Here is a 17,504-nt window from a genome sequence, read left to right as displayed (position 1 = left end):
AATTCACTTATAATACACATAATTCACTTTTAATGCATATTGCAGATTTTATATTGCATATATAATTCACTTTTAATACATATTGCAGATTTAACATAGTATTGCTATAAATGGTGATAAATAAAAAAAATATCACTAAAATTGGTAATTATTTATTAAAAAGTACCCATTCAAGTAATTTTTCCTTTTTTGTACATATAAAATGATTTTTTTAGGACAAATATAGTGTTTGAACCAATGTTATAGGGTTTGGCTCACCCCGTGCCTTGGTCTCTAGCTCCGTCCCTAACTACACTGAAGAGAGGCGAAGGCCTCCCTAAAGCTTCTGCACTTAAGCGTCTTTGATTAATGCTAACTTAATTATGTCTTCAGATGTCCCCTCATGTGTCGATCTAATTCTTTTTCATAGTCAAGCATGTGGAAATTCATTATGATAATTGGAGACAGTGAGACTCAAATTCAAAACCTTTGTCAGCTTTGATACCATGATAAAAATGACCGGATATAACTAAACACAAAAAGCAAGCTCATGAAGTAAGGATTGTCAGGACCACATATAAGAATTGTCAGGACCATATAAGGAGACCAAGTCCCCCATCCACTACCGATCGGGGAATCTAGCAAACATACTCATCCTACTTCTTGGTGTAACCAAGTTGACCCTCATATATATTGTACATATTCCAGTTGGCAAGCCTGAGCATTCAGAGTGTTAGATTGCACACCGGTAGTGAATGGAGGACTTGGTCGACGTATATGGTCTTGCGCAATCCACACCTCATGAGATAGTTTTTATGGTACAGTTAGGTACAATGTCCATTTCCTATCACTTATTCCATGCTAGAAACTTACCATATACACCTAAGGATAACAAGTATTGTTGAAATAGCACAGATAATCTAAAATCACAATTCTATCTTGAAAGAGCAAACATAGAACGAACTGAGAAGGTTTTGTTTCTCTATTAAGCCAACACATAGCAACATGCAAGGCTTAAAGGACCAAGAAAATGCCTAGATATTTGAGTTTAACCTTTGTCTTAATAATAAACCAGAGTAGAGGATAACTTTGAAAAGATGGTGAATGAAGAAGGTATTTGCCAACAGAAAATTATTGAAAGGATCTAGGATCAAACAACCACCACTGTATAGTATACCTGTTAATACATAGAATATTACCATGATTAAATAAAATAATACTGCATCTTCATAATACCAACAACAACATATCCAATATAATCTCACAAGTGGCATCTTAGAAGGGTAGAGTCTAGTGCATACGCAGACCTTACCCTACCTTGGGAAGTAGATGCATCTTCTTGATACCATCTACGAAATTCTGGTTCCATTAATGAACTTATTTATTTTTTGTTATGATGAAGCAAGAGAATTTGACACCATCTATGAGATTCTCTTACTTCATCAAAACAAAAAATTATACCATAAAAAGAAATTGAAAAAATTATAGTTGATGGAAATATGATAGATAGTGAAAAGCTGAACATGAGGTATTCTCACTTGCAACAAGAATTGTACATGTGGTCGATGAGACAGATACCTACTCTCAATGGTGCGGTTTTAGTAGATTCCAGAATATCAAAGGTGTAAGTAAATTAAGTTATCATTTGGAGGAGGAAGTCTATGACCCAAGGATAAAAGCCACAAGGCAGTTTTTATTGCTTTATTCTTGAAAATGAAAGAGTTCTAAATATCAAAAACTGTGACCTATTAGCTTTGATGGATGCTTTTATAAACACATTGCCAAGGTCATCAATGACATATGACACAAAAATGCTTACGGTGAAGGAGGAAATTCTCGACGTTTTCAAAGGGAAAATTAGGGTATTAACTGAAGATGTGTGGAAATAAAATATTAGGATTAGACGATAGTCTTTACAACATTGCGGCCTAGATGATTGATCAATGCTATGCTTCCATTTTGAAACAGCAAAGTATTGTATTGATCCAAGAATTACAGGAATCTCTCAAAGTGCTATGAAAGTTGAGACCAGAAGCCATTTGGATAGAGAGAGAGAAAGAGAGAGACAGAGACAGAGAGAGAGACAGAGAGAGAGAGGATTCTTGAATATACAAATATCATTTTTTTGATAAGGTATTCTCGAATATAATATTACCTGTCATAAATAATTACTGTGTCAGCAGTCGCAAGATTAATTCCTAAACCTCCAGCCCTAGTGGATAGAAGGAAGCAGAATCTTGAAGAATTCTTTGCATTAAATCTGTCAATTCGGATTTGTCGTTCTGCCCCAGGAACTTTTCCATCAATCCGTTCGTAGTGCCATTTCTAAAAACATTAACAGGTAAAAATGCATCATATTTTGAGATAATAAAGATGAATACCAAATCAGGTTTAAAATAATATAATGAACTAGTATCTTTACCTTATAGGTACAGTAGTCTTCTAGCAAGTCGAGCATATGCTGAAATTGTGAATATATAAGAACTCTGTGACCTTGGTCTTTAAGCTTAACCATCATCTTATCTAGAAGTTGTAATTTGCCAGAAGATTCCAGCAGCTGTCTGCCAAATCAAAATGATCCACAGTGCAGATAAGATAGGGTAGTTGAAAGAACTCAAGAATAAACATTTTTTACTTCAAAAAAAGCTCTAAGCACACCCTTCTTGCAGGCAGGATCATCAACGATCTTACTAGGCAACATTAGTGCTTAGGAAATTCATAAAACTCCAGTCTCCTAAAAGAATTTTCTCACTTTAGGCCCTAATGATCATAAGAAACTCCTTTGACTGCAATTTCCAGATTAAAACAAAAGATTCTCTCCAAATAAAATGGTATCATAAAAAAAATGAAGAATCGTGCTAAACATTTTCTTCTAGGGAAATATATCACTTTGACGTGGAGACATTAAAAGAAAAGTTGAAAAGGGAGCAACATGTTGATATTGCGGACTCTTCAAAAATATTGTTGGTCGAGTGTTGGATCCTCCCAAAGTAGTGCATTTTTTGAGGATCCAACACGGGTGCAACAATTTGGGGAATCCAAGCAACATAGCAAAACGCTACTTATTTAACAAGACATCGCTCCGCCACCATCATGAAAGGGAGAAGAGAACCACTCTCACTTAACATATCGCCCCTCCATCCAACATTAATGGCCCTACTCAGAGTAGCACCACTACCACCTTCCCTTAGCCTCATAGCCCTTATCATATTCTCACAACTGCCAACCCCTGTCCTTTTCCCTGAACAACTTCTCCCCTTCTCATTGGCTTGGTCACAGCTCTCACTAACACACCTCTTCGACCCACAATATGCTGTTCTTCTACCTGCTATAGTTGCTGACAATGTTTCCGAATTTTATTAGTGAAAAGATGGGAAACCACCCACCTTTCTCTGCCTCCATCTCGGTCACAGATAACAACAACCCCCACCCTAATTGTACCCCAGATTCCCTTCATAAATCATGTATCTCATATTCCACCCCTACCAGAGATGGTGGCCCCTTCACCCTCTGCATGCTATATTCCTTCGTTAACAAAGAAAAAAGATAAGACTTCAAACATACCTTCTTAATTATTTTTTATTTTATTCTTTTCTTTTAAAAAAAAACTTGATTTTCTGCAGGCAAGAAATCAATGAAATTTATTATAAGATAAGAAGTGTACTTGGTAAACTCGTTAGTATCCTCTGGTTCAACTCCTTCTAACATAAATGGATGACAGCAGAGCTTGCGCAGTTCCATAACCACATTTATGAGGGAAATCTGATAGGCAAGTATCAACCAAGGTCAGAATTCCTGTTACAGAACAATAAGCATATATCAAACAAGAAGAAGCTGGAGCACCTGAGCACCTCCCTTGCGAGCCAGTATCTGGAAGTTACGTGTCAAAATTGCTTTGTAATATTCTTTCTGCTTGCTACTCAATTCCACTCGCAAAATGAGCTCCTTTTTTGGAGGCAGCTCCTTCATGACATCTTTCTTGACCCCTGCAGCCAACAAAACACACTTACACCAAAGCTCAAGAGTTCCGCATAAAGATAAACACAATCATGTTTCTTGAAGCACTGCCCTAGCCCATAACTATAAGCTTCACTCTGGAACTGCAAGTACATGTAATTTGAAAGAAGTACATAAATTTCAGAAACTTAATCCATTTGACCCGGTACAGCATTGTACTATGTACCTATGAGTTACACAGGAATAAGCATGCATGTGGGGCTTCTGGAGAACGATTACATTCATCTAATGATGGTGTGGTTGATTTGAGAGGAGGACAACAAGAAGAATTTCCAACAACAAATGATATAAGGAGAACTTGGCATCTACTTCTTGCTTGTTTGACCACCCATCCTCAAAGGTGTACAAGATAAAGTATTTAATGGAAAAACGAACAATAAAAATAAGTTTAATATGATATAACTATGGCATCTGTAATGCGGTTAGCAAAGGCTTGCTTAACAGAGACCTACAATTTAGGAATCAAACAAAGATGTATGAGTAGCATAGTGAAACACCCTGATAGTGCCTACTTCCACAAATCAATGTAAACAATAACTACTTATACATCTACTGACAAATCACGAAATAAAAGCTTGAGATTTGTACTTCTCAGCAGATGGGGTGCCAGCATTTTATGAAGTCTTGAAATCTGTTCTTCCTGACTAATATCCTCAAATTCCTGTTGGAATTCCTCCAAGCTTCCAAACTACAATCAAGTTCCATATAAAAATTTCACATCATAACAAATCAACACGTAAATTGGTTAGAGACGAATGCTTCAAAAAATCTGTGGTAGCACTAACCTTCCCAGCATCAAGGAAGTGCATAAGCATGAAAAGTTCATCCAGATTGTTCTGAAAGATGGGGAGAAAAGGAGTGTCATAACCAATAGTTTGCAGATCACTGTTAGTGGCAGATAACAGATGATGGTGATGAGATGACAATAGACGATACTCATGTTAATAACAATTATTATTAATATCATAATAATTAGTTCTACCACTAGTACTAGTATTATTATTATCAGTACAACTACGACTACTATCATTGGCACTAACATCATTATTACGACAATCCTAATCATCCTGTTTTTATTATTGCTGTAACAATATTAATATGAGAAGTGCTGTAGGTGAGTTAAATGTTTTAGATAAATGACAAAATTCTACATTCCAATTATCAGATACCCTGAAAGGATGATAAATGACAATATTAATTTTTTTTTATACAGGTAAAATTAATGAATGACTGTATTCTCTTTGGAGAGAAACAAAAGACCAAGTGACCCGCCTACATCACTACTACCAGTCAATTGGCAATAAGTTATGATTGAGATGTTTGCTTTTCACTTTATTGATACTTGGGAGCATCTTCAGCTACCTTGGCATATGGGAAGTTAATGTTGGACATTCTGTGAAGGGCCTTTAAAGTCAAATTCGGGGTGCTTTATGTTAAAGAATGGCAAAAGTCCCACATCGATGGTTAATGAGATGGGTAACTCCTTATAAGGCCGACCTAATTTCACATGGTATCAGAGCAGGGCCCGTCTCACCCGATGTTGGGATCCCCAAAAATCAAAAATGTCCACGCACCAAATACTAAGTACTGGCCGCGAGGTGGGCTGTTAAAAAATGACAAAAGTCCCACATAAGAAATTAATGAGATGGATGGACTCCTTATAAGGTTTGGGCAATCCTCATCCCTTTGAGCTAGCTTTTGGGGTGTGAGTTAGGCCTAAGACCTAACTTCACATGGTACCAAAGCAGGACCCGTCTCACCCTATGTTGGAACCCCAAAATCAAAATTGTCCACGCACCAGATGCTAAGCACTGGGCGTGATGTGGGGTGTTAAAGAATGACAAAAGTCTCACATCGGTGGTTAATGAGATGGGTGGAAAACTTATAAGGCTTGGGCAATCTCCTCCCTTTGAGTTAGCTTTTGGGGTGTGTATTAGGCCTAAGACCCAATTTCACACTTTCAATGAAATTTAATATATTAAAAGCGGTGTCTCTCCATCGTGCATTGAAGGCTGACTCTGGCAAAATGATAACTAACCTATCTTCACCTTTGAGAGACAAGATACTCATGTACCATACATGTGCATTGTACTTCCTAGTACAAAAATATTCAGCCACCTCGTCCTTTGTCCTCCATCTTCTTACAGGTCCTTGTTGTCATTGGAACCTTCATTAGGATAAAACATATCCACTCCATCACTTTCTTACCAAGTGTTATTCTTGCCATCATGTTTCTGCTTCTCTCTACCCAGTCAAACCAAACATCCTGGCCAGAGGTCTATAGGGTGATACCAGATGATCTTAATCCAGCTGTGAAGTAAACTATTTTCGGCCGTTAGGTTACAAAAGATCCTTGGAAAATCATATTTTTGGGAATCGCGGTTAGGGCTGGTAGGGGGACCGGGATATCCCGACCCGCCCCGAGTCCGCCCCGGCACGCGTCGTATGTTATAGGGGGTTTAAGGGGTGGGGTTTGAGGGGACCGGTCAGGGGCCGGTTAACCCCTGAGTCCTGGTGGACCCGGCCCGATTGAACCAGCCTGTTCGCAAGACCCCTTCAGAAATTAATTTTTCTTTAAATCAAAAAAGTTACCTTTTTAGCCGTGGGGAAATGGCTAGTGGGCCCCCCAACAGCTTTTTGACACTTTTTGACTTCCCAAACACCTCCTACCATCACCCAACTTTTAAAACTTTAATTTAAACCCTCAAGGTATAATAATTACACTTTAACCCATTTTTAATATTATAAATACCCCTCTATCCCTTTCAATTTCTTACAAAATCGTTTATTCTCATTTCTCTCATCTATTTTTCTATATCCTCTCAACTCTCAGGTGTCAATCTTAATTTCTATTCTATTTTAATTCTCATATTATTATAATCCATATATTTCAATTTTCAATTCTAAATTTTCATATTATTTTATATATATATATATATATATATATAAAATCTCATATTTGTTATCAAGTATTGGTTGGAGTTTCAAATTACAAGTTACAACAAATCATAAGCTTCAAGAATCGATTTAACGTCTGCTATTAACGCAGACGTTTGGTACATTCGTTTCATAATATTTATATTTTATTTTTCGTCTTTATTTTTTGTGTTATTATTATTTTTATATTACATTTTATATATAATTAAGTATGAGTTCTAGCAAAAAAAAATATCGGTAAAGGAAAAGAAAAAGAACAAGATAACGAACAAAGTGGAATTTTTAAAATATTTAATTTTAGTAAAAAAAATAATAAAGAAAAAAAGAGTAGTAAAAGTGGTGGTACTTCATATAAATCAACGTGTAGAGTTAGATTTAACCCAAATGATTCTACTTATGTTGATACTCCTTATGATATTAATTCAAATGTTCAACTCGATCATCAAAGTTTAGAACGAAGTTATGGTAATATTAATCCTAATGTTGATGAAAATTCAGGTGAAGAAGTAGAAGCTGATTTGTGAGAAAAGGATTTAGAAGATACACCTACTAGTCCGGTGACAGAAGTTCCAAATGACACTATAAATTCGACGGAGCAAAATTGTGGACGTCCACTCCTTATACCTCTCACAAGGGAGAAGGTGAAGTATCAACGCCCTAAAACTTATATTGTGTGGCAATTTATGACTTTCGATAAAGAAAATAGTGTTGCTATTTTGTAATAAGTGTAAGCAACCTTTTAAACATAAACAAGGTGGGGGTCAAGGTGGGACGGGGGATTAAATAGACATTTGTTATCTTGTGTGCCGATTCAATATAAAGAAGCTAAAGCATTAGCCAATAGAAAAAAAGGAATTTCAATTGATGAATTTGATATTACCGGTAGTGCATCGGTAGGGGCTTCTCACATAGTTCAAGGAACATTAGATCTTTCTAGCCCCGGTGGTCCAATAACACAACGTAAATATAATAAGGAATTTGATCGCGAAAATTTAGCTAAAATGGTTTCTGTTTGTAGTTTGCCTTATAGTTTTACTTCATATCCCGATTTTATTGAATAAATTTAACAAACTTATAATCCGAATTATAGAGGTTTTCAAGAAATACTGTTAAACATGATGTTTTTGAATTTCAAGGTAAACATTGTTAATTTCTTCGTTGTATATTTAGCATATTATATAGTAGAGTGTCTATAACTACGGATATGGGTCGTAGTGTCAATGGAAATGATTATTTAACTGTTTCAACTCATTGGATTGATCATAATTGGAATTTGCAAAAAAGAATATTAAGTTATACACTATGTGTAGAGAAAAAACTGGTGCATACTTAGCTTCAAAAATTTTAAGTGTTTTAGATTATTACATGGTTACAGATAAAGTAATGTCTGTTGCATTAGATAATGCATCTAACAATACAAACGCTTCTAAAATGTTAAAAGTTAGATTATGTCCAATTGACAACAATGTTTTTCATGTTAAATGTGTTGCACATATATTAAATCTAGTTGTACAAGATGGTATTTCATTATTTGATTGTGGTTACATGAAAATTGACTATGTCGTTGCCTGGATTCTTAATACTAACAATGCTTCTAAAATTAAGGAATTTAATGAGCGTTGTTTACCATGTGAATTGTCACCTAGAAAAATTCCAACACATATTAAATCAAGGTGGAATTCATTTTACGAAATGTTTTCAGTTGCTTACAAATATAGAAGACCCATACAAATGTGTTTAATGTTCATAATGCTGACCCATTAGATAGAATTTGTGATGAAGATTGGGAAGAAACTAAAGACCTATTACAATTTTTAAGACTTTTTTATGATGCAACAATCATGTTTTCTGGAATTTATTATCCTACTATTTTATCAGTATTAATAAATATTTGTGCTCTTACAATTCAATTTTCTAAATATAAAAAAATAGATAAATTTAAAGTTGCAATTGAAGGTATGATTGAAAAATTAAAAAAATATTTTTTTCTTATTCCTCAAATTTATTTAACTGCTACTTTACTTTCATCCTGATTATAAATTACGAGGTGTGCAGGGCCTTATTGACACTTTTTGTGAAACTTAAGAAATTTTACCTAAAGAAATTCCAAATTGTGAAACGTGTAAGTCTAGCATAAAAGTAGAAGCAAAAATTTTGTATAAAAAATATAGAACTAGTGAAAATATTGAAGGAGAAGTTGGTCAAACTTCTAATCAAGATATTGATTTTGAAGTTCGAATTTCAACTTATATGAGAGGTTTTCTTTGTCTTAATTCTACTAACCGTGATGATTTAGAAGAATATATTAATCAATCTTTAGAAGTATTTGAAATCAAAGATGGCAATGAAGATTTATTAGGATGTGTAGTAGGCGAACCGTTGCATTTCCAACTTTGAGCAAAATGATTTGTGATGTTCTAGTTATTCAAGCTTCATCAGTTGCATTGGATGCTGCTTTCAGTGCGGCAAGGTTTCAAATTGGTGATCATCGTCATTCAATTTGCATTTTGATCATAAACAACAATTTTCGAATTGGTAAATACAAGCAAGTTGGATCAAAATGCAAATTGAATGCAGTGATGATAAATTAGAGTCACAAGAGTTTCGGGCAAGTTTGCCAACACCGAAGGATATCACCATCGATATGATGCGACAATTAGAATTAAATTTTAAAGGAGAAAAAAGATATTTTAGATTACATAAGAGAACTAATTGAAAAAAAACCCTTCCTAGAAGGTGGCTGCGTAAAATTAGTTACTCACCTAATTTTTTTAACAGATATTAGTTTTAAGTATTAAAACTTATTGAAACAGAACCCTTCCTAGAAGGTGGCTGCGTAGATTAGTTACTCCACTAATATTTGTTAATTGTAAATTCTAAGTTCTATTGAATAAATTTGAAGGTTTTAACTTTTATTCAAGTTTTTTTTAATACAATTATTGTCTTGCATTTTAATTTTAATATATACAACTAAATATATACTAAAGTACTAAACTAACTTTAAAATACTTAATTTAAAACTTGTAACTTGACATCTGAAATTTCAAGTTTACATTACTTTAAACTTCTCAAATTTGAAATTTAAAACTTTAAAGTTGAAACTTGAAATTTGAACATGAAGCTTGAAATTTGAAATTTGAAACATGAAGCTTGATTTTTGAAAATTGAAAATTGAAAATTGAAAATTGAAAATCGAAAATCGAAAATTTAATTTGAAATTTGAAAGTTAAAAGTTAAATTTTAAAATTATAGCTAAAAACATATAATTCATTACAAATAAATAAGTATTTAAAAAATAAAAAAGATCCCCCGTCCCGTCCCCCCAAATCCCATCCCATCCCGTGTATATAGTGGGACGGGATGGGACCTATTTCCGTCCCCCCAATCACGGTCCCGGTCCAAATCCCCCTTCCACGTCCCCCGTCCCCTCCCCCTTAGTCCCGTCCCCCAGTCCCCGTCCCCGTCCCCGTCCCCGTCCCCTTGCCAGCCCTAATCGTGGTGGGTGATAATTGTTGGTTGAGAAAGAAAAGATCTAAATCCGGTGAAAACACGCCGGAAAGAGTATTTTCCAGTCCTAAGAAGTAGGAGAGAAAATTTTTGGAAATCATCTAGGAGCATTTTCCTTGAGAGAACAATTAAAAGGAGGCAATTTCTGAACAGCTAGAATTAATTCATTTGATTCATTTCCATAACTATGTAACTGCTAATATATGATCATCATCTTATTATAGAACTTGTAAACTTCATTATTCACCTCTCCCTTCACCAATAGTGTTCATTCTATAAATGTGCGAGGAGAATATGATTCTAGCAGTAGAATGACAAGTCAAAAATGTGAAAGACAGATGATGAGTGACAATTCAGAGAAAGTTTGCTTTGTTTGATTGATGCAGTATAAGACTTCAAATAGTACGAGACAACACCTATATAAAATGCAAATTACAGACAAACCTGAAGAGGAGTTCCAGTCAAAAGGACACGATGTCTACTAGCGTACTGCTTCAATGAAGAAAACAGCTTTGAGTCCTTGTTTTTGAGACGGTGACCTTCATCAACAATCTAAATACGAATGGCAGCGCCCTTAAGAAAAGAAAAACATAAAACAAGTAACAACACACTTGAGAATTAAAGCAATTACCATGCACTCCCACTTGATAGGCTTCAAAGAGGCCGAGTCCATGTTGATCATTTCGTATGATGTGAGAAGGACATCAAATTTTGTTCTATCTTTCTTACTTTCACCAACTGTCTGACAAGATTTCTTTTTTTTGATCTTGTTAGAATTTTTGGGGAAGAAAAATTCATATTCCCTAATAACAGCACGAGCTTGTGCAGAACCAACGTACATAACCTACAGCATCACTTCTCCTTAGAAAAAGCATATCAAATATTCATGATAGAAATTAAAAAAAATCCAACTTACCACATTCATTTGAGGAGCCCAAGTGGCAAACTCCCGCTCCCAATTTCTCAATGTAGAAAGAGGAGCAACTACTAAATGTGGAGAGATATCCTCTTCAAAAAGAGAGGCTAGAAATGCAATACTCTGTATTGTTTTGCCTGCAGGCCTTATAATGCATCAGAAAAGAACAATTATAGAAGAAACTATATGCCGACACGAGTAGTACCACTAATTCACCTAGAATTCACATAGAAGTAATTATTATATAAGAAACTGGTATGGGAAAAGACTAGAAACAGGGGAAAAAGAAAAATAAACTCACCAAGCCCCATCTCATCTGCAAGTATCACATGTGTTTGTTTAGACCAAGAAAAACGTAGGAAATTCAGCCCTTCAAGCTGATACGGATGCAGTGAGCCTTTATATCAACCAAAAATGAAGATCAATAGAACTCTTTCAGATGAGTAGAATGATTTCTAAAAAGGAACATCGAGGATACCTCCAGAAAGAAATTCGGGACTCCTCTCATACTGTTGAAAAAGTTCTCTGGGTTTCAGTTTTAATTCAGTAGTCTCTTTAGGCACACTATTTTGTTTACTTGAAGACGCTTTGTCATCTCTAAACTGAACTCTATGATATCGTTCAATTTCCTGCTGAAAAGAAGAAATGTCCGATTCAAATTCCCAGTAGCACTCATCATAAGGAAGCTCCTTCCACTTAACAAGATACTCTTTCTCTTCACCTTCTCCCCTGTAAGTACAATAGCAATTACTTAGTGCAATTACACCTGAAACTTAGACCAAATTCCATATAATACACCACAAATGAACTATTTAAGAAAAAAACTAAAGAAAATAGGTGTTATCTGCAAAACAATTTCTGCTATCACTTGTTCTTTCAGAACCACAAAAGATGGGAAGATTTTTGAATTAGCACAAAATAACCACGAGCACCAAACATAATCTATCTTACCAACAGAGATAACTTCCTAATAGAAACCTAGGCTAGATATGTTATATGGTCAGAAAAACTTGACATCGGTAACATCACTACACCACCTCTGTTTCCACTTTCCAGAACTGATTATAGCACATTCACTTGGTATCTCATATTCCCACAAAAGGCATCACTCATACAATATTCCATTAGCACCAAAATCATTAATGCAATAGGTGAAGTAATCTACAACTCTCTAAATCATTCTAGGCATTGACAATATACCAAGACTTTCAGTACATGGCAAAATGCAATAAGAACAATTATCACAAATAACATAGTATGATTTATAGATCTACAAAAATTAGTTTCACTAAGTTAGATGAATCTTAATTCTCAAGGCTTACATACTTCTTGATTGGAGCACACTGTTCATCACTTCATCTTTTCTTTGATGAAGTAACAAATTTTATTTAAAAGTCTCAAGGCTTACATACTTCTTGATAGGAGCACACTGTTCATCACTTCATCTTTTCTTTGATGAAGTAACAAATTTTAATAAAAAGGGCAAAAGTGTGCCCGTATACAAGAAATATACCAAAAAATAGAAAACCTTACAAAAAATGATCTTCTACATATAGCACTAATCATCTATGCATGTAGGGATCTTGTGGGTGCACCAAAAAGAAACAAGGAAATAGACTATTCCTCAAGTGTTTAAAATCTTTCACTACTCCCACAAAAGCTCTCTTATTCCTCTCTCTCTCTCTCTCTCTCTCTCTCTCTCTCTCCATATGATCCACACAAGTGCAGAGGAGCAAAATCACACTCCCTGCATCTTCTCTTCCTTCTTTTACAGGCTCAACTAAACATTGTTTCTTTCACAATGCTCGGGATCACCCACTTAGATCTGAACCATCTCAGAATTTCTCAGTTCCCGCCATAAACAAGAAACCACCTAACTATGTAAAGACGGTGATTCCCATAGGAGCACATTGTTCATAGAACTCTTAACTTTCTCAATGAGATTACTTTGTAGTTACTATTTTCGTTATTGAGGTCACCATAATTTAACAATATGACCTCTCCTTAGAATCACAGGTTGGCTTTGCAGCTGCTTATCCTTGTATTCTAGCTATTTAACATACCATAATTGTTACCAAGGATAGTCGAGAAAATAAATACAAGTAGGACTGTAGGAGATTACAAAGGATTGAAAATGAAAGACTCGCAGCCTGATAAACATCATATTGACATCTCGTTTGGAGTGTATGGGATGAGAGAAATAAATAGTAAGAACAGGGTAGAAAGTGTCTTAGATCAACAGAAAGCATTAAAAGGTCCTTTTCATTTCACTTGTATTTCTCGTGTAGGAGAGAATATTCTGTTCTGTTGATAGCTTGACAAGCTTGAATAACTCGGGTTAAGTAATATACACAATCTGTAGATATACTTTTTGGCACTGACTCGATGTTTCTTAATAAACTTTCCACAAATCAAAAGGCAATTTAACAATATGACTTCTACAAACTTAGAGCTTTAACATTCAATTCTTAAAAGTTATCATTGCCATACAGGACCGGAGAAAAAGAAATTGGGGCCCAGACTGACAGAAGAGAGAGCACAAAAACGAGAGTGAGGGCACAGGCTCACCTGTTGATTGAGCCATAACATGCTCTTTGGTAGAGCCCTCACCTCTGACGGATACAGCTAGCGCTAGGAGCCTAGAAAGGTATATAGGCACAGGTTCATTCAACTCAATCTAATAGCCTATCAATCCGGCTCTAACAAAGGAGAGTTTTTGCACAGGCTCATCATTGGAGGTCGAACTGAGACAAGAGGAAGAAGTGGGATTGATAACTTTCAAGAAACCGGTGGAAAGCAAGCATTATGTCAGATTTTCACAAACTCTAACACAAGATCCATCTATGATTGCCGGCATAACCATAAAAAAGATCATTAAGAAAGTGTGAACATGTCCCACATCGGTTGAAGAAGTGGCCATTGTCTCCTTATATGATCTTGGAGCCACGAGGTTATGGGGAGATAAACCAGACGGTTTGGTGTTTCTTGGGTAATGTCAAGATCTGTGAAGGAGTTGATGATCAGTTGGAAGAGTGGAGCTAGAAGGAGGAGGCACAAGGTGAGGCATGTTACTCCATTTGCGATAATGTGGGTCATTTGGAAAGAGAGGAATAGGAGAGAATTTGAGCGTGTGGAGATGAGATTTTCTCAATTGAAAGGTAGTCTCCGATCCCTTATTTTCTTGTTGGTGAACCCATGTAATTCCTGTTTGTATAGAGGATTGGGTGCCCTTTGGAGAAAACCAAATTATGCAGGTTTCTCCAATTTGGTATATCTTTGTATACAGCCATGTTGGCCTTGTTATTATCAATGAAATCTTTTTTTTTATGACAAGGGAAACCCGCAGCCGCTATACCCTTTGGGTGCGCACAGGGTAAAGCCCCCGCTCCTATGCAATAGCTCGCAAACCACATAGGAGAGGTAATCCGCACCAGGCAAGCCTGATGCGACGAGCCCGACCCAGAAGGCAAATCCCCTTGCTTTTGCTGGCAAGGGATTCCAACTTAAAACCTCCAACATGGAAGTCCAAGCTCAAATCACTGGGCCACCCCGAAGGGTTTTTATCAATGAAATCTTTTACTTGAAAAAAAAAAGACAATCTTCACCTCATAAATTGTCTTTAGGTTGAGTCGCATCAAACGTCCATTTTGCTTTACATGGTATCAGAGTCAGACTCATGCCTTCTTGCATTCTTGACTTACTCAATGTTAAGTTTGGTGTTATGTTCATATGTTGCCCACAAATCAGTATGTCCAGCAACCAGAGTCATGGGGGCCTTGAACTGTTATGTCTCACATTTGATGAGAAAGTAAATTATTGTCTCCCTATACGTTTTTGGAGAATCCTCGTCCCATGAGGTATCTTTTGGGGTTGAGTTAGGACAAATATTCATTTTCCTTGCATGGTCAGACCCATTCTTACTCTAGGTTTTCCCAATGTTTGACTCTCATATTATATAGTTCAGGCTCCAAATATCCAACCCTGCCATGCAACGGAACAAGGTCCATGGAAAGATGTTATAATCTCCAGATATGCAATTGAGGACCCATGGACTACAAAGGAAGTTAGAAGCCCTTTTGGGGTTGGTTTATGGAGAACAATCAGGAATTTGTGGCCTAAAATATGGAGAAATTCAAAAATTGATATAGGAAATGGAAGGAAGACATTCTTCTGGAATGCTGTGTGGATTGGACAACACTCTTTGAAACAGTTGCATCCTGAGATTTATAATCTGAACCAACAGAACTACAGAAGGAAGCAACAGTAGCAGAAGTCAAAGACAACCAAGGATAGAACCTATCTTTTAGGAGAAGGTTGAATGACTGGGAGATAGACAAATTAGCAGATCTTTACAAGTCTTTGGAGCAGGCAAGTGACATTGACACAAAGGAGGACAGTTTACAATTCTTGAGGGCAACAATGGGAAGTTCACAATAAAATCGGCTTATAGACATTTTGACAGGCCAGCAGAAATGTTGTTACCGTGGCCTTGGAAGATGATACCGAACATTAATGTAACTCACAAGGTGGCTTGTTTCACCTGGTTGGTGGCTAAGGAAGCAGTACCAACTCAGGACAATCTGATGAAAAGGGGAAGACAGTTATGCTCCAGGTGTTTTTTTTTGTGAAATGGAAACAGAGAAACAAACCATCTCTTCCTCCATTGCAGAGTGACAGAGAAATTGTGGCAGTTCTTTTTGAATCGAAGGGGAATCAGTTGGTCAATGTCAAGACACACCTCTGATTTTCTAGCATGCTGGAATAGAGAAGGGAATACATCAGGTCACAAGGAGAGATGGAAGATTGTCCCTGCTAGCATCTGGTGGACAATTTGGAAGGAAAGGTACCAGAGATGCTTCGAAAACAAGAGCGTCCCTTTCCAGAGTTTGAAGTTGAACTGTCTTACAACCCTTTATTTTTGGTGTAATCATGCCCTCCCCAAAGAGGTGGAGGCTTTTTCTCACTTGTTAGATAGTTTAGGAGGCGTATAAATGATAGATCTTTTGGTTTTGCTTACTGTATACTCCTGATGTTATTACCACTGAAATACAACATTGGTGTATTGTTGTCTATAAAATGTTAAACTTTCTCAAAAGATAAAAAAAACATCCCACATTAGTTGAGAAAATTGGTTGTTGCCTCCTCATATGATCTTGGGTAAATCTGGCCTAATAAGCTAAGTTTTGGGTTGATTTAGGTTTCGGCTCTATTTTCCTTATAATAGCATCAGCAACACTCTAGCTTCACCCCCAACCCCTACCCCCCGGCCCTTCAAGTAGATCTGAGCTAGACCCTTTTTTGACCTATTTCCTAAAAGAGTTCTTTCATAGAAGTCCTCATAAAAATGTTCTGTTTGGAGATGCTTTAAAGATAGGTCCAATTCCATACATAAAGTAAAATGGAATTGTATTGGAACTCTACCTCTTTGGTGTAAACTACTTTGTATAGAAGATGTAGATCAGATTGTAGAGTTGATAGGAAGCTTGTAATTGCACTTTTGGAGGTGGCCAGCATATCCTTAATGCAGATGAATACAATTTACCAATTTCAAAAAAAAATGTTCTGTTTGGATAATTATTTTAGGGATTCAAGTTTTTACAAACAATTGTAATTTCATTTGATTTTTTTGCAAAACCAGAAAACTATTAGCAACTTTTACTTTGCAAACTATCAATCAGAACTATAGATTAACAATTACATCTGTATTTTGCAAACATTATGACAATATTCCTAAAGCAACATGTATAAGAGTAATAGGAACGTACCAAAAAGGGAAGGGTCAGTGAGATAACATGTCTAAGTTTATAAGCAATTTTAATAGTAAATTCGGTTTCATTTAAATCAATGCAAAAGCAACCTTTTCTTTGTTCTTATTTTGTGAAAAAAAATCTGTAATGTTTCTAAAAAAGAATTTTATTCAGTTAATTGAACGAACATTTTTTCCGGTTATAGTTAACAGTCCCACAAATCACATCTAGAATAACAAGAACATATCTCCACTAAGCATCTTTCTTGCTGTAAACAGGGATTTCCCCAATAATAATACAATTATTTACCGTATAAAAAATAAGTTCTAGACTAAGCATCATTTTAACCCTCAAACCTATGGTCACTACTACATCAAGGTAAACATATGCCTAACACTATG

The 17,504-nt window shown here is 35.9% G+C and overlaps 1 protein-coding gene across 5 annotated transcripts in view; it reads right to left on the bottom strand.

The window, feature by feature from the left end:
- Positions 1-17,504, bottom strand: part of LOC101268002 (CHD3-type chromatin-remodeling factor PICKLE) — a 42,300-nt gene that overhangs the window by 20,075 nt on the left and 4,721 nt on the right. For all 5 annotated transcript variants that reach the window (XR_011221785.1, XM_010324432.4, XM_019214383.3 and 2 more), the window contains exons 6-16: positions 11,835-12,085; positions 11,658-11,753; positions 11,357-11,493; positions 11,072-11,284; positions 10,885-10,992; positions 4,782-4,832; positions 4,585-4,684; positions 3,823-3,965; positions 3,644-3,741; positions 2,402-2,540; positions 2,135-2,304 (exon numbers count right to left, since the gene is read on the bottom strand). Coding sequence is in view for 4 of the 5 variants with exons in the window: in XM_010324432.4 (XP_010322734.1) it covers positions 2,135-2,304; positions 2,402-2,540; positions 3,644-3,741; positions 3,823-3,965; positions 4,585-4,684; positions 4,782-4,832; positions 10,885-10,992; positions 11,072-11,284; positions 11,357-11,493; positions 11,658-11,753; positions 11,835-12,085 (1,506 nt within the window). In the remaining variant the exon portion in view is untranslated. The remainder of the gene's footprint in view (positions 1-2,134; positions 2,305-2,401; positions 2,541-3,643; positions 3,742-3,822; positions 3,966-4,584; positions 4,685-4,781; positions 4,833-10,884; positions 10,993-11,071; positions 11,285-11,356; positions 11,494-11,657; positions 11,754-11,834; positions 12,086-17,504) is intronic.

Source organism: Solanum lycopersicum, chromosome 6, assembly GCF_036512215.1.
Source record: "Solanum lycopersicum chromosome 6, SLM_r2.1".
In the NCBI taxonomy this organism is placed as follows: Eukaryota; Viridiplantae; Streptophyta; class Magnoliopsida; order Solanales; family Solanaceae; genus Solanum; species Solanum lycopersicum.
This window is presented reverse-complemented; position numbering and strand designations above follow the sequence as displayed.